General features: G+C 59.8%; 3 protein-coding genes and 1 long non-coding RNA gene across 11 annotated transcripts in view; 2 read left to right on the top strand and 2 right to left on the bottom strand.

The window, feature by feature from the left end:
- DCAF8 (DDB1 and CUL4 associated factor 8) overlaps nt 1-3575 on the top strand; it is a 39998-nt gene extending 36423 nt beyond the window's left edge. For all 8 annotated transcript variants that reach the window (XM_028090912.2, XM_028090915.2, XM_028090909.2 and 5 more), the window contains 3 exons: nt 1261-1380; nt 1859-1975; nt 2589-3575. In XM_028090912.2, the coding sequence (XP_027946713.1) occupies nt 1261-1380; nt 1859-1975; nt 2589-2705 (354 nt within the window). In that variant the 3' untranslated portion in view covers nt 2706-3575. The remainder of the gene's footprint in view (nt 1-1260; nt 1381-1858; nt 1976-2588) is intronic.
- Nucleotides 3576-4889: 1314 nt separating this feature from the next.
- PEA15 (proliferation and apoptosis adaptor protein 15) lies at nt 4890-14083 on the bottom strand. Its single transcript, XM_028090964.2, has 4 exons — nt 13953-14083; nt 8183-8356; nt 7017-7172; nt 4890-6870 (listed from the first exon to the last, which is right to left on the bottom strand). Exons 2-4 carry the CDS (start codon nt 8352-8354, stop codon nt 6806-6808), a joined length of 393 nt encoding a protein of 130 aa, XP_027946765.1. The 5' UTR covers nt 8355-8356; nt 13953-14083; the 3' UTR covers nt 4890-6805.
- A 662-nt stretch (nt 14084-14745) lies between these two features.
- Nucleotides 14746-20040, top strand: LOC114199108 (uncharacterized). The gene is made up of 4 exons (XR_003607234.2): nt 14746-14974; nt 18053-18151; nt 18559-18614; nt 19719-20040. It is a non-coding gene; the product is annotated as an uncharacterized LOC114199108 (long non-coding RNA).
- CASQ1 (calsequestrin 1) lies at nt 17355-25194 on the bottom strand. Its single transcript, XM_028090881.2, has 11 exons — nt 24931-25194; nt 23221-23305; nt 22295-22395; nt 21998-22109; nt 21589-21662; nt 21116-21246; nt 20200-20245; nt 19716-19770; nt 19398-19498; nt 18520-18594; nt 17355-17486 (listed from the first exon to the last, which is right to left on the bottom strand). The coding sequence occupies exons 1-11, from the start codon at nt 25189-25191 to the stop codon at nt 17355-17357; spliced, it is 1173 nt and encodes a 390-aa protein (XP_027946682.1). The 5' UTR covers nt 25192-25194.
- Between the last annotated feature and the right edge of the window lie 569 nt (nt 25195-25763).

The following is a 25763-nucleotide window of genomic DNA, read 5'->3' as shown; positions in this document are numbered from 1 at the left end:
AAGATTGGAAGTCTGTGGGTCAGTTTTATTTTCCATGCTGGCCCCAGTTTCCTCTCAGCTGCTCCCCCTGCGTGTGCAGGCCAGGCAGAGGAGGCTGGTCCGGAGAGAAGTAAAAGATAAAAGAGGCTTTTTGCCAGGGGTTGTTTTCTTGGCCTACAGGGCAGCTGCAAGGCGGGATGGGATGGGATGGGGCGGGGGGGGGGGGGGGGGTGAGGAGCGGCTAGGACCACACCCTCTTCCTTCCGGGTGCTTTTCCTATCTATTCCTCATCTGACTAAAAGCCCGAAAATGCTTTATTAGCAGCTAGATCTGGGACCAGCTCTTCCAGTGGCCATGGGAGTTGCCTGCCTTGCCCTGCCCTGCCCTGCCCCTGCCCTACCCTGTCCTGCCCTACCATTTGGAAGGCTGATGTTTCCAAGTCAGACAGCAGGGGGCATGAGTGCCTCCAGACAGAAGGAAGCTGCCTAAGCCAGAAGGCGTGCCTGTCTGCGGGAGAACCTTTCTCTTGCTCAGTGACTATACCCAGAGGTGGCTGATATGGACACCGTGGGTGGCCCTGGAAGCTATCGCCCTACACTGTGCCACCCTTTAGCTGAGCCTGTTGGGCTTTCGGGGCAGACAGCAGGGTGCTGCACCCTGGGGCGCGCAGAGTTCGCAAGCATACCTGAGCCTCCGCTACCTCCTCACTCCCCAGCTCCGCCTCTTCCCAGCCTGTGCCTCCCTCCAGTTCGAGTCCACAGCGCCAAGGGAATGTAATTGTCCCTGGACTCTCTTCTGGGGGTTCAGTGGTAGCTGTTGCTTTCTTCATTTTTAAAAATTTATTTGCCATTTGGTGAAAGCCACGGAGAGGTTTTTTTTGTTTTGTTTTGTTTTTTTGTTTTTGTTTTTTTTCCCCAGCCTTGGGCAAGTTGGAGCTGTGGAATCCGGAGTGGATGAGGTCATCCGGACCTCACTGCCTTTTTGTGAAGCCAGCAGTAAGCTTGGCCAGTCACCCGCCCACCCCTAGGGCTGTGTCTAGGGTGAGGCCACCCCTACCTATACTTAGGAAATGAGAGATGGGCCTGGTCTTATACCCAGTCTGTGTCCAGTGTTTCTTCCACCCCCAGGGCCCTTGGCCTACGCTCATGATGGTTGGGCCTGCCTTCCCAGCAGCTGCCTCAGCTCTGATTGAGGACTATGTTTGGCTCAAGGTGAGTAGTGGTTTTTTAAGCCTTATTCCCATACACCCCTGAGCTTGTGCTTTCCTTTCTTCCTGACCAGGTAAACTGTCTCGAGCCCCACCCTCACCTGCCTGTGCTGGCAACCAGTGGCCTCGACCATGATGTCAAGATCTGGGCACCCACAGCTGAAACTTCCACCGAGCTCACAGGGCTGAAGGACGTGAGTAGCTGACTGCAGATGTTCATGTTACATTTTGAGTCTTCGTTGTCACGGGAAGGAATAGCCGCAAGCCCAGTTCTTTAAAGGCACTGCTCTAACACCGTCCACCCCGCCCCCCCCCCCCCCCCGCCCCCGCCATTGCCGTGACTGCCGCTTGGGGAGTAGTCCCAGCGCGGGGGTTCAGGTGCAGCGGCGGAGTGCCTGTAGTTCACGGTGGAGTGGGGGCGCAATGTCTTGAGGAAGAATCATTCTAGTATATGTGCTGCTGAAGCGAGCACGAGGAAGACTCATTCTATTTTAGAGCTTCGCAGGCTTCCCCGTGGATAAACCTGGCTTGGTGTAATCTAGCTGCCCTTCAGGTTAACAGTTCCTAAAAGAAGTTTTCATTGGGATAGAATGCCAGTCTTTTCTGATCAGGTCCAGGGTTCCTGTTCGTTACCCACCCCACCCCCACCCCCACAACCCTGTTTGGTTCCAGGTGATAAAGAAGAACAAACGGGAGCGGGATGAAGATAGCTTGCACCACACCGACCTGTTTGATAGTCACATGCTCTGGTTCCTCATGCATCACCTGAGACAGAGACGCCACCACCGGGTAAGCTGACGTAGAAGGTGAGCCCCCAAGGGCAGTGGCACTCTCGAGGGTGAAACGTTCCAGTGCACACTTCCTCGCCACTTTAAAAAGAGATTGGGTGGTTTTGATGGGGTGTCCGATCCATGGTCTTCCATCCCCATCAGAGCCCTGATGTAGCCTTGGAAGAGCCGTCGGGCAAAATGGGCGGTGTCTGCTTTCTGTTCCCCATCGCCACGCATGAGAGTGCTGTCTTCATAAATGAAGGCAGAGGCATGAGGGTGGGGAAGGAGTTGAGAAGAAATAGGGTGACCTTTTTTTCCTTGTGCCAGAAGAGGCCTAGGGCAGGGGTTAGCAAACTCTGGCAGTTGGCATGCTGCCTGCTTTTTGCAAATAAAGTTTTATTGGAATATAACCACACTCATTCATTTATGGTGTCTGTGGCTGCTTTCATTCCGCAGCAGCAGAGTTGAATAGTCGCAACAGGGTTATGGCCTGTGACTCTAAAATAGTTATTATCCGGCCCTTTAAGAAAAATTCTGCTGCCCCTGGCCTAGAGCATCTGAATTAGAGTTAAGACCTGAAAGGCTTGTCCTCGTTTCAGGGAAATTACTAACAGGCCTTTCCCGTTCTACAGCGCTGGCGAGAACCTGGGGTTGGGGCCACAGACGCAGACTCCGATGAGTCTCCCAGCTCCTCAGACACATCGGACGAGGAGGAGGGCCCCGACCGGGTGCAGTGCATGCCGTCCTGAGGCCTCGTACCCAGGAGGGGCGGGCTGGGGCTGCCAACCCGATCCTGCCTGGACGGCCCTTTCCTGTCCCAGGCCCTTACATTCAGCAGACACGCACTTTGGACTCTTTGCTTTAGATAAAAAAGAAAGACATCCCAGGAGACAGACCAGAGCGGGAGCGAACCTGCGGAGTAGCTAAGAATGGGAGCCAAGCCCGGGATGAGCTCCATGGAGAGGTGCACAGGGCTCAGCAGAAATGGCCTCTCCCCAGAGCCTTGTTTTTTGGGAGGGGGGAGCCTATTTTGTTAACTGGTTTGGGGTAGGGAATGGGGTTTCCTTTTCTTTCATCTCCCTTGTTTCTTGGGTGGGGGGGGGTGGGGATAACTGGCTGTTCAGTACCAATGGGCCAGAGTGGGGGTGGTAGAAGTGCCACTCTCTCTTTGGTTTAGGTTTTTGGCCTTTTTCTTCTTTATTTTTTAAAAGTCTGTGACAGTTGCATTGTTTTTTTTTTTTCCCCCTGAACAACCCCAACCCAGGATCTTGTTTCTTCTGGGAAGTCCTTAGAGCCCCTAACCACCCCACACTCTTGACTTGCTTTCCCACCCGTTCATCCTTTGTACGCCCCACAGTGTCTCACACTTGATGATGTGTCCTCCACGCTCTCCTCTCAGTCCCATCACCCCGAGAACTAGGTCTGGTGAGGGAGGCTGGGGGTGGGTGGGCGGACGGGCAGAAGTGCAGGAAGAGTAGGAAGGATGTGTTACTTCTTCTGTTACTTTTAAAAAAAGTTGTTTGGTGGCAGTGATCTCCTTGCCCTGTCACTGTTAGAGGCCTAATTTTATATCTATAAATATATTAAAAAGCAAGTCAAACTTGGATGTATCACGATAAGATTATTGCCAGTTTTAAATACCTATATATTCTCTATGACGACAATAAAGGGACTGGAAGGAGAGAGTGGAGGTAATGATGTTGCGGGCCCACTGGGTCAGCCCGCCCCGTGTGTGCGGCCGTTGGGGATCGGGGTGAGCCCCTTCGGGTTCTGGAGGCGCAGGGACAGAAGGATCCTCAGTCCTGCCCTTCCCTGCCGCCTGCCGCGGTTCCGGGGTTGGGACAACAGGAAAATTCCTCTCAGTTCTTTGCCTCAGATCTCCTACCTCTCCTTCTGTCTTGTGGGGGTTCCCAGGATGGCTCTCCTAACCAGAGCCTGGCCCGTCTTTAAAACTTGACTGAACTCGGACTTCAGAAACGGTTCTGCCACTGCAGACTCTCTCCCCTCACACTGTATGTGACAGAGGACACGTTCACTCTTAGCATTAGCTGCTTGATTCTTTAAGCCACCCACCTCACCCCAGCCGCTCCCTTCTTAGTGGAAGAGTGTAGTAGAGAAAGCCCTCCTGGGTTGGCCGTTAAAGCTCGTCCGCCCCTTGATATCTTACGATTGAGGGACACATCGTTTAAGGATAAAGATGGCTGGGGCTTGGACACCCGTCTCATCACTGGTCACGGATATGAAAGGCCTAGTTGAATTCTTGCCCTATTGCTTGTGCTGCTATTTCTTTGCACCCCCAACCAGGATTTCTGCCCCCTGGGGCAGTCTGATTCTACTAGAACAGGCCAGGAAGGAAGGGAACAGAGAAAGGATGGAATTCCCAGACACTCCTTCCTGCTGGCCTTTTCCGTAGCAACTGTCAGACCAGATGTGAGCTGCTGCACGTCCCCCCTGAGGTAGGGGACGTGTGGTGACTGAGTGGTCTGCATTCCCACGGCTGGTGGGGTGACGGAGTGGCCTGAAACCCATGCACTCTGGAATTTGTTGTGTATTTTCTCTCAGTAAAGTTTTTTTTTTTTTTTTTTCTTTCTGACTGCTGTTGTGTGTGTAATGTGTGGCCCATTTGTTCCTCATGGGCTAGTTCTGTTCATGCCAGCATAGGTGCCTGGCCCTGTCTTTACTGCAGTTTGGGGAGGTCTGGTCTGGGATAGCCGTGTGTGCAGGCGCAGGCTCCAGCTGGAGACTCCTGTATGTGGAGTCAGCCCCATAGCTCAGGGCCACTTAGGGGGCTGGGGAGGGAAGGGCACCACGAGGGCTGAATGTTTCCCTGGCCTCTGTTCTAGGCTGCAGTGAGGGATGTGGGGGTATTATTCACCCTCCCTTCCCAGTCAAAGGCTCCCAAATCCTTCACAGAAATTCTAGAATCAGTCAGATACAGTACAGTCACCTTTATTCCAGGGTTAGAACAAGGCCGTGCACACTGCAGACAGGAGCATAGGCTAGGGACAATCTCACAGCTGTACGGGGGGAGGGGGGGGGCGGGGGGGCAGGTTAGTCTTTTTAGATGATTTTGGCCTTACAGAGATACTACTAGACTCTGCTGAAAACGACCCTGTCTCCCTCCTCCCACCTCACCCTCTCCTCTCTTCAGAGAAGGCTGCTGTTCCTTCCCTCTCTCTCACACACACACTCTCACATCACATAAATCCTGACCGGAAGGACAGTTCATGCTCAGTTCCCCCCCTCCCAATTTGACAAGTCTCTCTCTGTCCTTGAGGGAGAAGCCAGACAGGGCTGGGCGAACGCGGGGAGGGGCTTTAAGGCAGAACTGTGGAGTACTCCAGGCGGACGTGTTAAGGCAGGTGTCCGCAGCGGTGGCCAGAGGGGACGGCCGGGCGGGGAGGAGAAGCTGCTCTCCGGCCAGTCTGGCTTCTTCCCTCTTCCAACAGCCAGTCCTCCCCTCCCACTTACGTTTTGCTCCCTCATCTTACAAGCTCTGAACTTCAACTTTCTCTGCTCTCTTGAGACGGCGTGTGAATTTAAAAAGTTTTCTTCATTTTGACTGTGTAGCAACTTGACTGGCACTCCCTTGGCCGTGGTGTTCCCCTCCCACCCCCGCCCTGGCCTGGACAATAAGTTAATGCTAGACACCACAAGAAAGGGCAGACATGGCAGTGCGGGTTTAATATACATATATGTAGATATATATGTACACACAGTTAGCACGGTCAGGGTGGGGAGAGCATCTTGGCACAGGAAGGAGGCTGGGGTCTAGTGATTTGGCTAGGAGGCATTCACGAGCCCAACACGCCAGGATATCGAGGGAGACGGGCTAGCAGAGTCCCCTCCTGGACTGAACTGGGGGTGGTCAGTGCAAAGGAAAAGGCTGTAATTAGCTTCTTCCTGTCTTTCCTGCTGGGGGTGCTCTAGACCCCAGAGAGGGAAGGTCACCTGTAGTAACCACGCCGGGACCCTGTGGGTGGGGCAGGGTTGGAGCTAAGACCTAAGGAGCTCACTCGTCAACCTCCCTAGGTTTGGAATCCGTGTGTGCAACAGTCTGAACAGGAATAAAGGGAGTGGCAAAGAGGACCCCTCTGTCCACAGCCCCATGTCTGGTGCAGTGGGGCCTGCTCCCAGCATGGGCTCTTGGGGGTGGGGGGTCTCTCGTATCTAGCTGGGTGCTCATGAAGTTTGTACTCTGGGGCCAGGAAAGGATCCTGTGGTCCTCTCTCGTTAGATCCCTGGCTCATACCCATCCTAGGCCCATGGGAGGGGAGCCAAAAGGGGACCTACTGGGGCCCAGGCCCTCCAACCTGAGGAACATCTAGAAAGGAACCCTCAGCCGATCCAGCATGGGGTACAGACGTGGAACTCTGGCTTTTCTTTGCCCCTTCCAGGTGGGGGGGTTGGGTGACCACCTTCCCTCCCACTGCTTTTCACTAGATGCACCCATCTCGCCCCATGCTTTCCCTCCAGCTCGGCTCCTCAGTGTAGGAAAATACAGGTCCTTTCTGCTCCCACACTTTAGCCATAGAGGAAAGGGCAGTAGGAGTAATGTGCCCATTTCTATTTGCATAGAAATAGCCCCCACCTCCCCCTAAAGTGGGGAAACGAAGCCCCCCCCCCAGCCCGACCCCCATCCCCTCACAAGGAGGAGGAACTAGATGAGCTAGACATATAGACAGACAGCCAGAGCGTGCGCACACGCACACACACGCGCACAGTAAGGGGGTTAGGACCAGGTTAGTAAGTGGGTAGACTGGGGGGGTTGCCCTTGCCCCTCCCCTGGAGGCTGGGGGAAGGGAGTGGTCCACTGAAGGTCCAACCTTCCTCCTCTCCTCCCCCTTGCTCAGGCTTTCTTCGGTGGCGGAGCCAATTTGATGATCTCTTCCTCAGAAGGCTGCCGGATAATGTCTGGGGGGCAAAAAGGGATGTGTCCAGGGACGGAAGGCGTGGGAGCCAGGCCCACCACGTCCGCTTCCATTTGCCCCAAATCCAAGCATTCCAAGGATCACCCACGGGAGGGGGCAGAGGTGCGTGTTAGAGACACGGGCTCCTACCTTTGTACTTCTTGGCACTGGGGATACGGGTTAGCTTGGTGTCCAGCTCATCCTCCTCCGAGATCTTCAGAACACGGGTTCTGTAGTCCACCACCATGGTGAGTAGGTCAGGGCGGCGGGAGATCTCAAAGATGTGCTCAATGTAGGAGAGGTTGTCTGGAGAAAGGCAGGAGACAGGGTCAGCCAGGCTGTAGAGGCTGGCTTCCCCTGCCCTACCAGACTGGGCAGCACAGGAAGAGGAGGAGCTCCTGAGCAGGACCAGAAAGCCAAAGCACCAACAATACAGAGCAGGTGGTTGGTCAGTGAAGTTTCCAACTTACGAATTGAGGGGGGATTCAGGCTAAACAGAAGATCCCACGTTGTGGGGAGGGGAGAACAGAAAAAACGTTGGCCTTCCTGATACCCTACACCCACCCTGTGCCCCTGCCACTCTTCCTCCAAGTCAGCGTCAGAATTTCCGGCTGGCACGTGTGGGACTGGAGGGGTGGAGTCTCCAGACAAGGCACACGTGTGGTCAGAAGGACGCTCTCCGCGGCTGGGCCACTTCTAGGAGACTGGGGACCCCCTCAGTCCTTCCTCTGCGGCTCCTCCCCTCGGACTACTGCAGGTGTCCCCCAACGGGACCGTGTCCACCTCAGCCTCCCTCCCTGCTCGCCCCCCAGGGCCCTCCAGCGGCTCACCCTGCCTGCTCATACCCTGGCCCTCAAGTTCCTCCATGGCACAGCCTTAACGTACCTTTCCAGCCACTTCTAAACTTACTCGGGCCCCAGCCAAGCTGAGCAGGCTCCCTTGCTCTGCCAGACACACCAGACACTCCTGCCTGTGTCACTATGGTCCTTTGCCAAGCGTGCCCTCCTTTGGACCCTGCCTTTGAAATCCACTTGCCTTTCAGGGCCATCTTAATAGACCAACTCCCCGCCCCAAGCCTGTCCCAGAGCAGCGGTCTCTAGCCGTGGATGGGAGAACGTTAGAACGTGCGGTTTTACTTTGATCACTTTTAATTTGTATTTTAGTGTCCTGTGACAGACCGGTGCTTGCTCTCGTGTCTCACAGTAACACAGTGGTGCCCGGGCACCGTGTTGGCTGTGAGGACCGCTACTCTCAGCGTGCTTCCCGTTGCTGAATGGACTGGGCCCGAGAGGCTGGGGACCCCCCCGCCCCCCCACCTTTGTCCAGCTTGTTGTGGCTCTCCAGGAAGCTGAACCAGGCCCTGCCAGTAGTGATCTCCTCGCTCTTCTCGCTGGGGATATCCTCCTTGCAGGCCGACTTGAGCTGCTCCAGATCTTCAAGGGTGATGTTGTTGGTCAGGTCCTGCAGGAGGGTCCCGTACTCGGCCATGACTGGGGTTGGGAGGAACAGAGGGAGAGGCTGCTGAGCTGGAGGTGCCGGTAGGGTTCACTCACTGGCACCTCCCACCAGCACCTCCACGCTGGCGGGCAGGGCTGAGGCCAGCAGGGGGGCTGGGGAGGGCTGGGCTGGAGGGGTAAAAAGGAAGGCCTCAGGGCGGTGGGAGGAGAAAGGAAGAAATGCAGAAGCTAGGGGCCAGGCTACAGCCTAGAGTGACAAGTCACACCTCCTTACCCCCATCTTTTTCTCTTCACCCCCCCAACAGTAACCCTGGCAACAGCTCCCCTGACTGAGGAGGCGGTTACCATAGCAACCTGCTCCAGACACTCACCCGCTGCCTCCAAGGCCCCCCAGAATCGCCCCACCCACCAGCAACCCCTCCCCCTGTCAAAAAAAAAAAAAGAAAGAAAGAAAGAAAGAAAAAGAAAAAAACACTCCAAAACAAGCATCAGGGAGAGGCTGCCTGGCTGTGACAGTAAGCAGCTCAAAAGAAGGGGCCGGAGGGGGTCGGAAGGTTGGAGCTCGTGTGTTCTAGCTTCCATTCTTCCCCAGAAGCAAAGGGGACCCTCACTCCCGACTCCCCACCACCTCACTAATAACTCATTTTGGAAAAATGCCTGGGTGCTTGGTCTAATGGTCCCCTGGTCCCTCTGTGCCCCCCTGTATTCAGTCCTTAGGGCTCGGGTGGGCGGGGAGGGGAAGCAGTGAGCGCGCCCCCCCCCCATGGAGCCTGGTTTCTCCCTTGATTGCTGCTGGGCCTCCACGCAGCCCCCTCTCCTAGCCTTTGTGCTGCGCCCGCAGCCCCCGCGCCCAAGAATACCAAGCGGCCGGCTCTGGCCCCCTGCCCAGTTCCCAGGCTGGCTGGGTGGCAGGGGAAGGGGTTTAGATGCAGCTCTGGGAGAGTGGCAGGAAAGGGGCTGCCGCTCCTGCTTGCGTCACCGTCCGGCTGGCACTACCTTCAGGACGGCCTCCCACAGGGGGCTGGGCAAGGCTGGGCCTCCCTCGCTCATGGAGATCTTCAGGTGGGAAGGGAGAGAACATTCAAGGCCCTCCCTGCACTCACTAGGTAGAAAGTGTGTCTAAGGAAGAAGGAAGGTCAAACATTAGGATGAACTTTTTGGATGAGATAAAATGTAAGGCTCTAGTAGTGAATTTAAAAGGGGCTCCCCCCCCTTTTAAACAATGAAGAAATATTTCTTTTATAATCAGGAAAGTAAAGCACTTTAAAAAGTACATTATATCATAAACTGTGGCTAGACCAAGGAGCTAGATGACCTTGTACTTCACTGAGACTGCCCACAAATCACCCCAACAGTGGGCTGGGAAGGCAGCAGAGAGCAGGGGGCATCTGGTCTAGATGCAGAGAAACTGAGGCAGAGAGGCATGGCATCGTAAGGGAGGCATGGACCCAGAAGTCCCCATTCCCAGCCCCCTACTTGGGCCAGAACAAACAAGCCTCCCTTGGTGGCAGGCACCGTGACACACACACACAATGAGCCAGGCAGCAGGGCCAGCAGGACCCCCACAAGAAGCAGGCACTCCCAGGCATGCTCACTTGCACACCCAGGTGCAAGCAGACAGAAGGGCCCAGCGGTGGCCCTGCCAGCCTCGGCCAGGAACAATGCTCTCGGACTGTCAGCACCAGGAACCGTCTCTGCCTTGAAATCTAGGTCACAGCAGCAGGCTCTGGAGCCCAACCCCCCACCCCACTGATAATCCCGGGACAGGAAAGGGGGGGTGATGGGGAGGGGTCCAGGCATGAGGAATTAATGGGGGGTAAGGAGAGCTTAAAAGGAAGGGGTAGCAGGGTGCCCCCAAGAAGACCCTGCCCCTGGGGGGAGACCTGGGACCAAGCCCTCAGCTGGAAAATGGGACAGCATTTAGAGTCATCCTGTGCTGTTTTCACGTGGAGGAAGAGATTGTAACTAGATCTTGGGGAAGGAAAGTATGTGTGTGTCTCTCTCTCCTGAAAGGAGTTAAGTGTATGTGTGTATCTTCTAGAAGGAGTTAAGGTTTAGGGCTCTGAATCTAAAACACAGACTTCCGGGGGGGGGGGAGGGATTAATGTGTGTGAGTGAGCCACCCACAAAGGCTGGGGGGCGGTGGGTAGGAGCTTTCTGAGAGCATGAGGCACACACAAGGAGGCCCCCAAGAGGACCGGGGGTGGGAATGTCGCCAGCGCCGTGCGCGTGGATGCTGCGTCCCGGGTGTGGGCACAGGCACAGGGAAGAGGCAGTGGCGGGCATCTGCGCGGGCGTGTGCATGTGCGTGTTCTGGGCATGGGTGTGTACGTGCCAGCACTGGACGTGCGGTGGTGCGAGTACGTGCTCCGTGTGTGTGTGTGTGTGTGTGTGTGTGTGTGTGTGTGTGTGTGTGTGTGTGTGTGTGTGTGTGTGTGTGTGTGTGTGTGTGTGAGAGGCAGTGAGAGCATGTGGAAGGTCTGTAATCACAGGCTCACATCCAGAGAAGAGGGGAAGGGTGAGGAGACCCTGCAGAATGGAGGGAGGGCTGGGGCTGGGAAAGGGAAGGAGGCTGCAAATGAGATCCTGGGGGGAGGGCCCGGGACTCTGCGGTTACCACGGCAACCTCAGTTCTGAGTGCCGCCCCCCCACCGGTCAGGACAATGACACCACTGGATGGGAGGGGTGTGGGGAGCGAGTGAGGAAGAAGGGACAAGCAGCGGAGTAGGGCCCCCTGAGCAAGCGGGGGCAAGGCAGCCTGGCTGCTCCCTCCGGAGCGGTCGCCGCCACGCAGGCCTGGGTGTGGCTGCAGGGGCAAGGCCAGTCCCTTGGGGCATTTTGGGGGTACAAGGAAGTGCAATCTCCTACGCGGCGGCTCTGGGGTCTCACCGATCAATCATCGTCCCTGGGGTGGTGTGGCTGTGGTGGAGCTTGGCTCCTTCACCCTCCACCACCCTCCCTTTCCTCCCGTTGATTCAGAATTCCTTCGGGCCCATGAAGAAGGCTCCTCCCTTCGTAGCCCAGAAAAGTCTTCCTGACCTCCGGAGCGGTGCGAGGCTGCCCAGGGAGCACACCAGGCAGCCTGGGCGGAGGCCATTCTTGGAACAGGATACCAGGGCAGGAACCGGGACGGGGCTGAGGCTGCCAGGAAGTCAGTCCCCTTCCCTCCCGGGTCATTCGTGCTCTGCTCGCTGCTTCCTCACACCTTCCTTCCTTCCTTCCCAGCTGGCCCCAGGTGGGGCCCTGACAAAGGCGGAACCAGCTGGGGATGCCGGGGAAGAAGGGCAGGAGGGCAGGATCTCACAGGCTGGTCTTTGGGGGTCGGAGCTGGGAGCAACACAGGTGGGTGGTCCGTGGGCACTGGGGGAGGAGGGAGCAGGCCCCGGGGCCCTCCGGGAGGCCTCGCCCCAACGGGACAACCACCTGTGCAGGAGGAGGGCGCACCACAGACCTGCCGTGCTTCCTGACCATCCCCTCTCCCCTGAGGATGAGGAGCCCCTGCCCCTCCCCGCTCCCCGCTGCTTGCTGGCTACCTGCGGCCGAGGGGAGGGCCGGCCCACCGCAGGTGTGGAAGCCCCAGCACGGGCAGGAGGGGTCATGCTGCCTGGGTTCCGGGGTGGGGCGGTGATCAAGGAGAGGCAGAGGAGTGGGTGGGGAGAGCACAGGGTGCCCATTTTAAATTCTACCCAGGCCCCAAGTTCAAGCAGTCCTCTAGTTCGTCCCTAATTATTCCCTTAATACCACACTCAGCTGACTACTTCTTCTCTTAGCTTCCATTCAGCTTTGGGTGGGGGGCAGGGAGTGTCTTTATTCTGTAACAAAGGAAGGAGGCCCTAAGACTCAGCCAGCCTGGGAATGAGGGGAGGCAGGATACCTGGGCCTCAAAATGTTCAGCTCAGTCCAAGAAGCAGGACGGGTTGGCCCTGGGCACAGAGACGGTGCTGAGCCTTCAGCGCTTAGTCTAAGAGGAGAAAGATGGACCCAAGGTGGGGGCGTTGGGAGATCCTGGCACTGGGTCAGGCAGGGCAGAGAGGGAGGGCTGCCTGCTGGCGAGTGGGCTCGCCACTCAGCTGGTGGGGCCTCTCCTCCTCCTGTTTGTTTCCTTCCCATCTCTCCCCCTCATCCACCTCCTCCCTCCAGTCTCTCTCTTCCTCTCTTCCTCCTTTTCCGTCGGTGGGCTTTCATCCTGCCTCACTTGGTGGCAGCCCTGAATGCCAACGGCTTCTGGGGCCTGTGACTCAGTGTCCCCATGCAAACACCCAGGGCCACTGCGATTAGGAAGGAGTGAGCTTCCCTGCTGTAAAGGGATCATCACTTTGGTGGGGAGGGGCCTGAGTTGGCTGGTGGGCGTGAGGGTCTGTATGAAGGTATGGCCTGGCAGGACGGGACTCCGTGGCCCTCTTCATGCATGACGCTAGGTGCACACAGGGCGGGCACAGGTGTCAGGGAAGGGAGGAAGTAGGCAACCGGGGCATCGGGCAGCCTAGGGCATCTCTGGCAATTTCCCCAATGGAGTGCTTAGCCACAAAGGGAAGAGCAATTAAAGCTAATCGCTCTGACAGCCTGGGGGCCAGACTCATCGAGAAACAAAACCCACGGATTCAGCATGTTTCCCGAACTCCCCGCGGTCTCACCCCACCGTGCTCTCAGCGCGCTCTCCGAGCCAGCGCAGCCCAGCCCCCAGCCCTCTTCCCACTCCTCTGACCACCTCCGTGTCGCTGCCTCCCCTCCCGTTCCGACTGTCCCTGTCCCTCGCACACATTCCCCTCATTCTCTCTCTCTCCGACTTAGGCTCCATCCTTGGCTGACTCATACTCATTCTTTTTCTCCCACCCCCTCCTCCGTCCCTCGGCCACTCTGGGCCGCAGAAACCAGCCACTCCCAGCACCCGAGGCTCTCGGTGGACCCAGCGAGAGAGGCCACCAGCAGCCCCTGACCCTCCCCACTCTGCCAGCTTCGGAGCCGCGGGCAGGCTCCGGCACTCCGGGTCCTGTCTCCCGGTCCTGGAGTGAGAGCAGGATTTCCTCCCAGCTCTCCTGTTTGAGAGACGGGCAGCCAGAAGTCCGGGGCTGGGAGAATCTAGCCAGACAGTCAGGGTGGCGGCAGGGACAGGGCCCCCACTCAGCTGTCCTGCGGACAGATGTGCCTCCGGGAGGCACATGGAGGCAGTGGGGGAAGGGGGATGTGTAGTGCGGGGACGGTTGTGATTTGCTGTGTGCGAAGCGATGTGTGTAAGAGTCACATGGGTGTGTGTCACCGTGTGTGCTGGCGTGTCTCTTGTAGGTGTGTGTGTCCCTGTCAGTTCCGACATGGAGTGTAGGCAATTAATCGGGGCTTTTACGTCGGCTCCTTCCCTCCACCCCCAGCTCCTGACCACCCCCCGCCCGGCCGCCCGGCCCCCCGGCCCGCGCCCGCCGATCCCCGCCCTAGCCCGCGGGCCGCGGCGGGGCGGGGGAGGGGAGGGGGAGCCTGGCCGAGCCGGCCGCGCGGGAAACGGGCTCCCGCCGAGACCCCGGGCCGGCCCCACACGCACCCCGGTCGGCGGACGCCCCCTCCAGCCCCGGCTCGCCGCCCCGGCCCCGAGCCTGCCCGCCTTCCCCCTTCCCCCCGCCCCCGGCCCGCCTCTCACCGCCTCGGGCTGAGCGCTCAGGGCGCGGCTCTCCGGCGTCCCGGTTCCTGGGGCAGCGTCCGGAGCCTCCTCCTCGGCTCCCGCCGCTCCTGCCGCCGCCGCCGCCGCCGCTTCCGCCCGCCGAGCCCGAGCCCGAGCACCGCGCGCGCCCCGCCCGGCCGGCCGGTGACGTCAGCGCCGGGGGCGGGGCGGGGGGCGGGGGTTCTGAAAGGCTCGCGGGTGGGCTGCCGAGGGCCGCTGCCGGAGTCCCCCCCTCGCCCCCCCCCGGACCGCGGTGCCCCGCTCCCAGGGGGACAGCCTCCTGTCCTGGCCACCTTGCGGTGACCACCGCAGCTGGGACCCTGGGGAGCACAGAGGGAGTGAGGGTTTAGGCCCTTGGAGGGCCTTGGGCCTCTGATCCTCTTAGCTGGCTGACCTGTGTTGGGAAAAACCTCTTTCCTCCCCTTCTGGGTCAGGGGACCGGTAGCGAAGGGCCGGAGGACCGCTCAGACTCATCCACACTGGAGGGCGGGGTGGACGTAGGGATGCCGGCGGGAAGCCACGTGGGGCCTCCTTGCCTTGACCTGGAGCCCGGATCCGCTCTCCTCTCTCTCCCTGGGGTGATGGCCCGTGGGGTTTTTCTCACCTTTCCCAAACGTACCGCCCTCCTGCCTTCCCCCCCACCATGATGTAATTTTATTTTTCTGGGGAGGAAGAGAGCAGAAGTGAGCTCAGCATGCAAATATAGACGTCTTGCAAAGCCACACTTAGCTGTCTCCTCGCTCTGCCTCTCTGCCCAGGCCCGGCATGGCAGCTCTCACTTCCTCTCCACCCCAGGGACTTTCCTCCCCCAGATTCTCAGCCAGACTGAAAGAGGGAAGGAAGAAGTGGGGAAGCATCTGTCTGCACCCAGGCTCCCGCCTGAGGGCCCTTGCCTCCACTCTGGCAGAGTCCGGCCCTGGGAAGAGGTCCGAGCCGCATCCAGGAAGGCCCTGGCCTCCCCTCAGTGCTGGCCGGGCAGACACCCCCTCACGAAGCCTCAGGTGAGCCCCTCCTTTCTTGGTCTAACTGCGCCCAAAGAGGTCAGACTCCTGCTGCTTCCCCTTCTCTTCAGCGACCTCTCCTGTCACCCCCTCTGAGAGCAAGACCACCTCATCCTCTGCTGTGTGCCTGTCTCGTTTGCTCTGTGTCGTGGGACCAAAAGCCATGTCACCGGCCCATCTGCGAGACTCAGAGAAACGGGATGACTTCTGTAGGGTGACAGGCTCTGGTCTTCCCGCGGGGGGTGGGGGGTGCAGGGGCTTCACGCTGGCTCCGCCCCTTTCTCCGGCAGGTTAAAGCCTCTGACTCCCAGGGGCCCTGCGGCTGAGATGGGGAAGCTGATGCCCACCCGACAGGGTTCTCCGGAGACTTGGAAATCCTAAGTGTCTAAGGACTGGCATAGGTGGGCGCTGGAAACCTAGGGGCGACTTGTTTAGTCTGGGGCCTTCCGCTGACCCCTGTTAGACGGTCAGCACCCCCCCCCCACCTCCCGTTAGGACTGTGTGAGCCCAGGGCCCACCCCACGAATCAGACCAAGTACGGAATGGTCGCAAGTTGGTTTCTGCTCTACGCTCTTCTGTCTCCTCCAGGAGCACTTCCTTGGTTTGTCTCTGGAGGGTGACATGTGTGTCACCTGAGGCCTCCTTCTGCACCTAGCAGTCCACTCTTCTCTCAGCAGCACCTTCATACCTGGCCCATGACAACCGTCCCCTCTGAGTTCTGGGTGCGGTCAGTTCCTCGGCTTCCCCACACGACGACGTCCGACTCCCTGGCCCGAACACCGGCCTGGGCTGTGCTGCGGGGAGGGCGGGCCCTTCCTGCCGGGAACCTGGGCAGCCCGGGTCCGGGCTCAGGGTGGGGGCCCTGGTGTACAAAACTCTGTGTCTCCTCTCCATCCCAAGGCCACCGCTCAGGCTCTCCCAACTTCTGATGGGCTCTGACAGTGAGAGTCGCCCCTCCCCCCCCAACACACACCTGCTGTCTCCATCCTCCCCTCCCTCTGCCCACCCTGCTCATCACTGCCCTTCCTCCCAGCCCCAGGATTAAATTCAAACTCCTCTACACCCCGTGATGCCCCTCCATCCTCATGGCCTCCACTCGAGGGTCTCTTCTTGTCCCTCTCCTCTCTTCTGCAGCCCCAATATGACACCCACATTCCACCTGTGCTTTTGATGCTCTCCACTGAATGAAATGTCCCTTCCCTGTCTCCTTTGGCCCGTCAAACCCCATTCTTCACTGAAGGCCTGGAAGCGCTCGCTGCTTGAAGCCACCGGAGCCCACGTGGCCTCTCTCTCCTGACCCTTTCTGTTCGTTTGCTCCTTCTGTTAACAGACATTTGTTGCGGGCCACCTTTTGTGCGCCAGGCCCTGGGGGCACAGAGGAGAGGCCTGGGCTCCTGCCTTCAAGGGGCCTGCAGTCCCTTGGGGAAGACGGACGTGTGGCTACAGATGGAGGGTAGCTGAGGAGTACTGGGGTGGAGGCCGAGAGGGTGCAGCGCGACCCCAGAGGAGGGGACCGCCGCCGGCCGCCTCTGGGAAGGCCTCACCAAGAAAGTGATATTTGGCGTCAGTGTTGACGGTTCAAAGAATAGCTGCAGGGAGGGTGCTATCAAGCAGCACATAATCACTTAATTACGTATTGCTTTGTGTTCGGCTTCAGTTGTTTAGTTGCTTGTCTTGACTTCCCAGTGGGGCTAATCGGCACTCCCGGTTCTCCCAGAACCTACCAGTGGTGCCGGACAGACACCACGTGTGCGGGGAGAGCTTGTGGACTGGCAGCAAATAAATAGTTCACTCTTCTCTGGGGTAACTGCCTGGAGGGAGCCCCCCATCACAGCGCCCTAACAAGGCCCCCCCCGCCCCCATCCTCGGGCTGCCTCCCCCCCGCCTTGCCGTGGGGGGGGTGAGACCTCGGCAGCAGACACTTGCTCATGCTGCCCCAGATCCTTTATTGAGGCCTCTCGATATTGACCCAAATAGATTAACAAGAGATTGCTGGGGGAGAGAGAGAGAGAGAGAGAGAGAGAGAGCGCGCGCGCCCCAGACGCAGGGCCCGCCCTTCCTCCTGGCCAGGGATCGGGGCCGCCAGAAGGAGGTAGGATTTGAGAGTGTGGGGAATTGTGTGTGCAGGCAGAGGCAGCAGAGGAGAAAGGCAGGACGGGCCCAGGGCGCGCCCCAAACCGTAGGAGCAGGGCCGCCGAGGGACACACCGCTGGCTGAGGCGGCTGGGCTGGCGTGTGGGGACGAGCGGGCCTCAGCACTCAGCATATGGCCTCCCTATGGCGGAGGACGGCCCAGTGTCCCCGGAGGAGCCCAGGGAGGGATGGGGGGCGGGAGGAAACACGTGGAGCGCGGGCGGGCTGGGAGGCGGCGGCCGCAGCGTCTAGTCGCCGTCGTCTTCGTCATCGTCCTCCGTGTTGATCTCGCCCTCGAGCACGTCCTCCAGCCAGTCCTCCAGCTCCTCTGTGGAGGGCAGGTCCTCCTCGTCGGCCATCTCCATCCACACGCTGTCCGCCTGGGGTGAGGCACACACGGGGCCGCAGCTCAGCCCGACTCAGGTCTTCAGACCTGCCCTCCCACTCATGGGCTCCCTCGGTCCTCCTTCCCTTCCCTTCACCTGTCCCGGGCCCGGGACGCTGGCCAGGGGCAGGTCTAGGTGGGAGCCGCGACGGGGGAGCAGGGATGGCTGGGTTGGCCTTTGACGGGAAACCACCGGTGGCCAGAGCGTCAAGCCCGCCACCCTTCGGCTTCTTATAACCTGCTTTTCCAGCACCGACCGCAGAAGCCTCTAGTCTCTCTCGCAAGCCCTAAAAAACGACTTGCCTTTTCCAGAACCTGATACTCATTTTCCTACTTTTGACCTTTCGCACTAACTTTTCCAGCGGTCTGGAAACGACTCGTCATCAGCTGCACGCGTCCGGACTCCTCCAAGGCTGTGCGGTCCCCACTTTCGGTGCCACTCCCTTGAAACCCTTCTCTCTGATTCTCTCCAGCAGAAGTTGCTTTGATTTCTGTGGCTTCCTAGCATTTTATGGGTCTCTTTATGATCGAGTTTATGAGATCGGGCCGTGTCGTTAACAGAATAGCTGCGTCCCCAGTCGCACTGAGAACGGTATGAACGCAAAGACTGTGGGCCTGTTCCCTTCACCGCCACAGACGTGGCCGAAGCACCTGCCATGTGTGAGTGCGATTTCTGCCCTCAAAGAGCTGAGTCTGCCGGAGAGGCAAGCACGACGCAGAGCTAGCCGAGCTGAAGTCCCGTTCGCGACGCCAAATGGGCTCTGGGGGCGCCGAGGAGGGGGCCTCCCTCCACATGGGAAGTCTGGAGAGGAGGTGGACGGGGCCTTGAGGGATGAGGCGCCAGCTGCAGCGAGGGGTGTGTGTGCTCCGGGCCTGAGCCTCTCCCTCTGCCCAGCCCTGAGACTGGGCGTGTCTGACCCCCCGGGGGGGGGCGGGGCGGTGGGGGGGCGGTCAGCCGAGAGCAGGGAGAGCTGGTGGGGCTGGGAAGCAGAGCTGGGGCCAGTGGGGCGTGCGGGAAGGAAACTCACATCGGTAACGTTGACCACTCCTATTTGTGGGGCTGACAGGTCGATGTCAAACGTCTTCTCCCAGTATGGCACCAGCTGTGGAGAGACCACGCACGGTAAGGTAACAGCATCTGGGAACGCCTGCGTCCAGGAGGGGGAGTGTAGAGGGTCAGCCCAGGGGCAGAGGAAGGTCACTGTGAACCCACGGCGGGTGGGGGCCTGAAGGGAAGGGGTAGAGGTAAGCAGTTGCAGGTAAAAATCCCAAAAGGAAAGTATCGGGAGGGTCAGCTGAAGACACTGGCCCTTCCTTCCCCAGGAAAACTGGGTAGGAAGCCGTGTTCTGATCCTGGCTCTGCTACTGCGTGACCTGTGACTTTGGGCAGGTCACTTCTCAGTGACCCTCAGCTTCTGCACCTGTAAACTAAGGTCGTCGTCCCTGGTCATTGTCAGTGTTCCTCACGTATCTCCTCATTCCGTTGCTCCTTCAACAACGAGCGTGAGGTGTTGGGGATCCGGCTGGGAACGAAGCTGTCCCCTGAGGCATGGACTCTCCGTGCTCTCAGTCTGATTGCGTAGACCCACTTGCAGGGCTCCTGTGCCTCCCCCCCGCCGCCCCCCCCCCCACTCTGGTTTTTTGTAGAAGGAGTCAGCCCTGGGAACACGAGCTCCCTGCCTTGTCTCTGCTCTGGGCATCGATCGTGTGTGTTGTGTTCCATGCGATTTACTTCCCATCCTGTGCCCCCCTCTGGGGGTGCCCTCCGTGCCCACGGGGCCCTTGAGCACCGGACGTAACCTCCCAAGGTCCTCGGGCCGGGAGTTGAGGGAGGAGCTCTGAAAGAAGCTCCTCTCGGAAAGGGCCGCCGCGTCAGGCCCTGCCTCGGGAGAACCGTGCCTCTCACCAGGGGGAAGTCGTCAGGGTCGATCCAGATGATGCTGAGATCAGGGTTTTCCGTGTTGTCTTGGGCCACAGCCTTGAGCGTCTCCAAGAACTCGTAACCATCTTGGAGGGAACAGGAGTAAGCAGTGTTCGGTGGGGCAGGGAAGGAAGGCAGGCGGACGCAGCAGGAGTCCTGGGCACGCCCCCCCCCACCGTTGCTGCTGTCCCACGCCTGGGTCACTGGGCCCCGGGAATGCCTCCCACTGAGGCCTGCACTCTCGCAAGCACCCCTGTCCCCCGGTCACCGGCACCCGCACCCAAACCTGCGCCCCTCCCTCACCAGGATCAGCTTCCTCCGCGAAGGCCACGATGTGAATTCCGTCCATGTCGTCCTCCTGTTGGGGGCAGCGAGGCTTAGCCGCGCTTTTTGAAGTTAGGGAGCCACACACACCCTACATCTTCCCGGAATTTCGTGGAACTCCAGCTTCCGGATCAGGTACGTTCTTGTGGCGGCGGCCCTTTCCCAGGTGACACGGATGGCTCGGCCTCCCCTACAGGGACCCCGCACCTCCTCTAGCAAACTCTTTAGCCCCAGACCTCCCTCGCTGTCATCTGCGTCAGCGTCTGTGTGTCTCCTAATTCCTGGCACGTTCTTCAGAGCTACAGCCTACAAACTTTGCTGGTGCATGGTCTTTCCTACGAGCCAGGCACGGAGCGCAGCAGGGCGGGAAGTTTCCAGGACTTGCGTCTTCGGCCACCTACGCCCCCCCCCCCCCCCGCCAGGGACCCGGCTCCATCGGGGGTGGGGGGGTGGGGACACTCACCCACGTCTCATACATACTCTCAGGCTTCAGCTTCCTCAGGGTGGACCTAGAAGAGACAGTCAGGACTCAGCGGGCGAGAAGGATGCGCCCTCAGAGAGCTCTGGGTCAAGCCTAGGGCACAGACAGCTTGTAGGCCAGAGCAAAGCCATCTGGCACAGCCTAAGCTCTGGGCTCCAGGCCCAGGTCACCGCCTGGTTAAAGCAGGTGGGAGGGCAGCGGGTGGGCCTGTGGCCTGGGAGAGAGTCTCTGGGAGAAAGGTGAGAACGCGGTATCTGGGCATCCCCTCATTCATTCGGTACAGCTGAGTCTGAGAAGTTCTAGGTGCTGTGCGGGGCGCCGTGTGGGCATTGGTGAGCGAAGCGGACTGGCCCTCCCCGGCCAAGGGGGCCGTGATCTAGCGGGAGAGGGTGAGGTTGGTGGAGTCTCCACGGACACCAGGGGACGCTCCCAGTTGTGGAGTGCCACGAAGGAGGAGAATCATGTGTGACTGCAGGCAGGGTCTCTCCGCCTCTGGCTGGAGAATTCTCGCTTGTGGGGGGCCATCCTGTGTGCCCTGTAGGAGGTTAGCAGCATCCCTGCTTCTCTGCCCGCCCCCCCCCCCCCCCCCCCGCCTCCCGCCAAACACCGGTAGCTCTCTCCTCAACCAAAAATGCCGGCCAGGATCCCATTCTGACATTTCCTACTGGTGGGACCTCAGTACCTGAGCTTGTTGAGAGGATTAAAAACAATAATAGAGATGGGAGCACCTGGCAGAAGCTGGTCTGTGTGCGAGTGAGCAGCCGTACCCAGAAGGGCCTTTACCTGCCTCACCTGCCTTCACGGATCCCCGGCCCCTCTCGCACATGAGGCGCGTGGGCGTTCTGGCCCGAGGAGGCGCCCCCCCCCCCCCCGGCTCAGGCTTGCCCCCACTGCCCACCTCCTGTGCTCCTCCACGAAGCTGACAATCTCCTCTTCGCTGTTGGGCTTGTCTGGGATGGTCACAGGCTCTTCCATGAAGGCCTCATAGAAATCGATCTCATTCAGCTTCAGGGTCAGCTTCTTTGCCACCTTTGGGGGAGGGGGCAGGGGGAGTGGAGCGGGGGATGCGGGTCATGGGGAGAGGCCGTATCACTGCGAGCAGGTCTTAGGAAGGAAGCCAGACAGTCTGGGCCCTTGTCACTGCCGCTGTGACAATGGACAAATGCCTTAACGTCTCTGGGCTTTGGTTGAACCTGAGAGGGGTGGGTTAAAGGATCTAAAATCTTTGGGGCAAGAGGGAGAGGCCTGAGGTGGGGTGGGGGTTGTCGTGTGTGGCAAGGGACCAGGTCCCCCCCATCAATTCTGGGAGAGAGGTCTGGAGGGCAGCTGCAGGGAGCGAGGGGAACCCCATATGGCCACAGGGAGGAGAACCTTGCTGTCGAAGGTGGCGAAGAAGGGGATGTAGGGGTGAAACTCCTCCGCCGCATCCTCAAAGGCCTTGTAATCTGAGGGAGTAACGCAGAGTCAGTCTCTGGGGGAGCCAGGGTCTGCCGGGGAGCCGTGGCCCCTCTGTCTCTCCCCGAGTCTCCTCTGGCCAGAGGGGTTCCTTCTGAGACCCACCCCCTAGTCCTCTGAGGGCAGCAAAACTTTAGTGGAGGAAGTTAGGGTGCTGGGGGTCCCCGTCTGGGAGCCCCAAGTGCAGGGAGGTCAGAGCAGCAGGCAAGTTGACCGTGCCAGGGGGTCGGTTTTAGAGATGCGGAGGCAGTGGGTGGAGTGGGGTTAGGGAGACGGGTTGAAACAGGGGTCCAAGGAGGGACAGGGGCATCTGGGGGTTACCCACGCTCTGAATCTTTGCTCTTGAAGTAGCCAATGAGTTTGATCTCATCCTCGATGTTCTCAAATGCCTGCAGTTCGCGTTCGCCTTCAATCAATTCCACAGGGTCCTCTAGGACCTGGGGGAGAGTGTGTTCTCGCCTCACTTGAAGGAGCAGGGGGAGGGATGAGGGCGGCAGGGCTGGGAGGGAGGGGCTGTCTGTCGCCTGTGTGTGCGTGTGTGTGCACGCGTGCAAGGCTGGACTTGGTTGGGGATGGGTGTGAAGTCTTAAAGCAAGGCCATTAGGTCCAGGAGAATCCTCACATCCAGTAGAAACTCCACCAGGGTGTCCGCAGAAAGCTCGCCATCATACTCGATGACTTCATCTCCCTTGAACACGTAGATGCTGTCCTCTTCCGTGAGGCCTAGGGAGCGAGCCGGAGGTGAGCCCGGAGGCCAGGCTGCCCACAGGTCCAGGGCCCGTCCCAGTGCCCCTGGACCCCACGCCCTCACCTCTCCCTCGCCCCTACCCCGCCCACCTCCCTTCAGGCCCCTACAGCCCTGGGCGCTGTGCCTGTGGGTCTACCCCGGCAGCCCGCCGGGCCCCGGGGCTCTCCAGGAGAAGGGGTGCTCAGCGGCGGTGTCGGGGGGACATAGGGAGACACAGACTCTAGCAAGATGTCTCCCCCTCTCTGCTCTCCACAACTAGAGACACAGATATTCCTTTACCTCCTCCGAGGACTCCAGCCGCTCACTCCCGGTCCAGCCCTGTAACCTGCTGCCATTACTGACCGGATGACTTCATTAGTGACCGCCCTCCCCAGCCACATCCGGAGCCCGGTTCAGGCCTGTGGTGCTCCCTGGTGGCTGGTGCCGTAACCCCGGCCCCCCCGGCCCCCCCAGGCTCTGGCCCGAGAGGCTTCTCCTGTCCTGCCGGTGTTCCCTGGCTGCCCCTTTCCTCCAGCGCCTAGCCGTGGTTTGTAGGTAAGTATGAAGAGGGCCAGCCCCACCTCTTTCTAGGATCGCAGCCCGGGGCTCTCTGAGGCGTGTAGGAGATGCCGAAGCTCCTGCCGTCCCTGTCCCCCGTGCCAGTCTTCTCTCCCCGCTGCCAGGTCAGGCCCGGCGGGGCCCTTGGCCTGTACAAGGGCCGCCCTCCAAATCCCGGCCTGGGCCTCCCGCATCCCGCAAGCCCCCACACCTGGGCCTCCCCGGGCGCACACTACTACGCGCCCCCCCCACCCCCCCCTTACCTAGTTTCTTGGCTACAGCTGCGTCCTTCTCAGAGTCCACCAGCCCGAAGCCAACACCCTTGTCTTCGAGGACTTGGGCCGCTAACTGGAGGGAGCATAAGGTTAAAATCAGCTCTGGGATTTTTAGTCACCCCGTGCCCATCTCACGCTTCCCAGAGGGGTCATTTGGGATGTGGGGAAGATAAGAGTTGCCCTTGGCACTGCATAAAGCTCCAAGGTAGCTCCATTTGCCTGCAAGCCCACCCTTTTGGGCTGTAGTTTGGTTTCGGCCCCCAGACACGTATTGCTCGTGCACAGCGTGCTTCTGATGTTCCCGAGGGATGCTGGGGAGTCTGGCTTCAGAGTGACTGAGGCCCTTTCTGCTTCGGGGCTGAGCCTTCCCCGCCATCGTCATTAAAGGCCATGCTCAGTGTGGGGTGACATTAGAAGTCCCTGGGGTTCTTCTGAGTGAACCCCACTGGGGAGCATTTTGGAGGGCAGGAGGGTGTGTGTGTTGGGGGGGGCGGTCCGGGGTCCGGTCATGTCACCGAGGAGTGGCGGAAGCCAGAGAGCTGAGGGTAGAGGTCACTGGGGCCACCACTTGTCACCTTCAGAGGCAGAGACTCCAGCAGGCACGAGAGGGGACCCAGGCGGGGCTCTCCTCACCAAGACCAGACTTCCCCTGTGTCCCCCAGCCCTTCCTTTCTCAGGCTGTGGACAGTCACTCCCGCAGGTCCCTGCTCCCTTCAGCCTCCCGGCTGGACTCCGCCCTGGTGCCCTCTGCCGCGGGCTTGCAGCCTCACCCCGCCTAACACACACAGGCACCCAGATTCTCAGGAGGACGGGGAGGCTGTTGGCAGGTGGATGGGCCGAGATGCTGAGCACTCAGGATAAAAATACTCAGTGCATTAATCAGATGGCAGGTTCCAGCAGCCATAGGGGCCTACAGAAACGAGAGCCTGTGGTCCTTCCTGCAGGCAGGCTGGGGCCTCGCTGTCCTGCCTGGCTGGAGAACGGGCTGCACAAGCTTGGGCCGGAACATGAACAACCGTACGGCTAGAGAGCGTGTGGGGCCGCATCAACCAGTCATCCCCAAACACAGGCCCTTTCTCTTGTTGTAAGTCGGCTTGGGGGCGAGGAGAACCTTCCCATAGAGAGAAGCTGGGGAAGGCATTCTGAGGCCTCCTCCAATGGCAAGAATTTTCCAATCAGGGCATCTGACCTGACCCAATAGGGGCAGTTGGAGAATTAGGGAGAGAGGTACTGAGACCGGTGGGCGCCACGGTGGTCCCTGTTAAACCTTTGGTGGGAGAAACAGACACCATGCAAATAAGATGTCGGTAGCATTTAAAATGCCTACCCTTTGGTTCAACTTGGGGTGCAGGCCTGCGGTGTGTGGAGAGAAGGGGCATGTTCTGGCCAGGAGAGTAGGTGGGGGGCGTCGTGCAGCTCCAGGCCCCTCCTCCGACCAAAGCACGGCCCTTCTCCTCTTTGTGCTCCTCTTCCAAGGGCACCTCAGTCCAGGCCATGGAGGAGGGGTCTCCCAGCAGCCCCTCCCTCCTAAACGTGCCTACCCGTGGTGGGACTTTGGGGTCCCCAGTCACTTTCCCGTGGGGCTGAGGCCGCACGCCGCGAGGCCCCGAGTCCCCCTCCAAGTCTGCATGTGGCTGCGGGCTAGGGGTGGCCGGGAGAGGCCGCTGTGCTCTGTAGGCCAGCGGACCCCAGACTCACCTCCAGGATCAGCTCTTCCATCTCAAACTGTCTTTGTGAGGCCTTGTCATCCTCGGGGGGCTCGTGGTAGAGCAGCGCCAGCACCTCATACTTCTTGAACACATTCTTGTAGTTCTTGGCGTTGACATTGACCACACGGTCCACACCGTCATACTGAGGGAATTCCAGCCCGTCCTCCCCCTGCACCCCCAACCTGGGTGTCCCTAGCACCAGCAGGAAGAACAGTGCCGGCCGCAGCCCGGGCCCCGTGCTGGCCCCCATCCTGTCGGCGGTGCGGTGCGGGGCAGGGAGCGGGGTCAGCCTCGGCTCTCCGGTCCCTAAGAGGGTAGCTGGGGTCGGGCGGGGCCCTGGGTCCTGAACCCCGAGTGAGGGGCTCACAGGGGCGTGGGGTGGGGAATGGCCTGGAGCAGTGGACAGAGGACACTGCTGGGTCCCGGACAAGCTGCTGACAGAGCCAAGAGTGAATGGGTCAGGAGGAGGGGTAGGGACAGGGGGTGGGGAGGGAACCGGAGCTGCCCCTGAAATTGGCACCCCAGGGCCCCCACCTGGCTCCATCTAAATATGTCTCTGGGGTTGGCAGGAGAGAGGATAACCTTCTGAGGCCAGGACAGCTCCAGAGGGCCGAGACCCTCCCTCCTCCCCCACCTCACCCCCTGGCTCTGGGAGCCCCTCCCCCACTGCCTTCCCCCAGGACGGCCAGGGCTCCTCAGCACAGTCCCCACGCCGGCCCGGAAAGCTCATCGCCATATTAAGAAAGGAAAAAGCCTGAGCTAAAAATAAGACCAGATGAGTCGGAGGTAAATGAGCTGGGCTGGGGGAGGGGAGGCATGGGG

Source organism: Eumetopias jubatus, unplaced genomic scaffold (assembly GCF_037043125.1).
Source record: "Eumetopias jubatus isolate StellerSeaLion01/CBP00866 unplaced genomic scaffold, mEumJub1_p1.0 scaffold_12, whole genome shotgun sequence".
Taxonomy (NCBI): Eukaryota; Metazoa; Chordata; class Mammalia; order Carnivora; family Otariidae; genus Eumetopias; species Eumetopias jubatus.
Note: the sequence above shows the minus strand (reverse complement) of the source record. Positions and strands in the feature narration are given on the sequence as shown.

Excerpts from the sequence above, each read along its gene's own strand:
- PEA15 (XM_028090964.2), bottom strand. The coding sequence starts at position 8,354 with ATGGCCGAGTACGGGACCCTCCTGCAGGACCTGACCAACAACATCACC. Across the intron at positions 7,173-8,182 it reads CCACAACAAGCTGGACAAAG|ACAACCTCTCCTACATTGAG; the intron begins GTGGGGGGGCGG and ends GCCTTTCTCCAG. Across the intron at positions 6,871-7,016 it reads CAGTGCCAAGAAGTACAAAG|ACATTATCCGGCAGCCTTCT; the intron begins GTAGGAGCCCGT and ends TTTGCCCCCCAG.
- CASQ1 (XM_028090881.2), bottom strand. The coding sequence starts at position 25,191 with ATGGGGGCCAGCACGGGGCCCGGGCTGCGGCCGGCACTGTTCTTCCTG. Across the intron at positions 21,247-21,588 it reads TCGCCACCTTCGACAGCAAG|GTGGCAAAGAAGCTGACCCT; the intron begins GTTCTCCTCCCT and ends CCTCCCCCAAAG. Across the intron at positions 17,487-18,519 it reads GAGTGGTCAACGTTACCGAT|GCGGACAGCGTGTGGATGGA; the intron begins GTGAGTTTCCTT and ends GCCTCACCCCAG.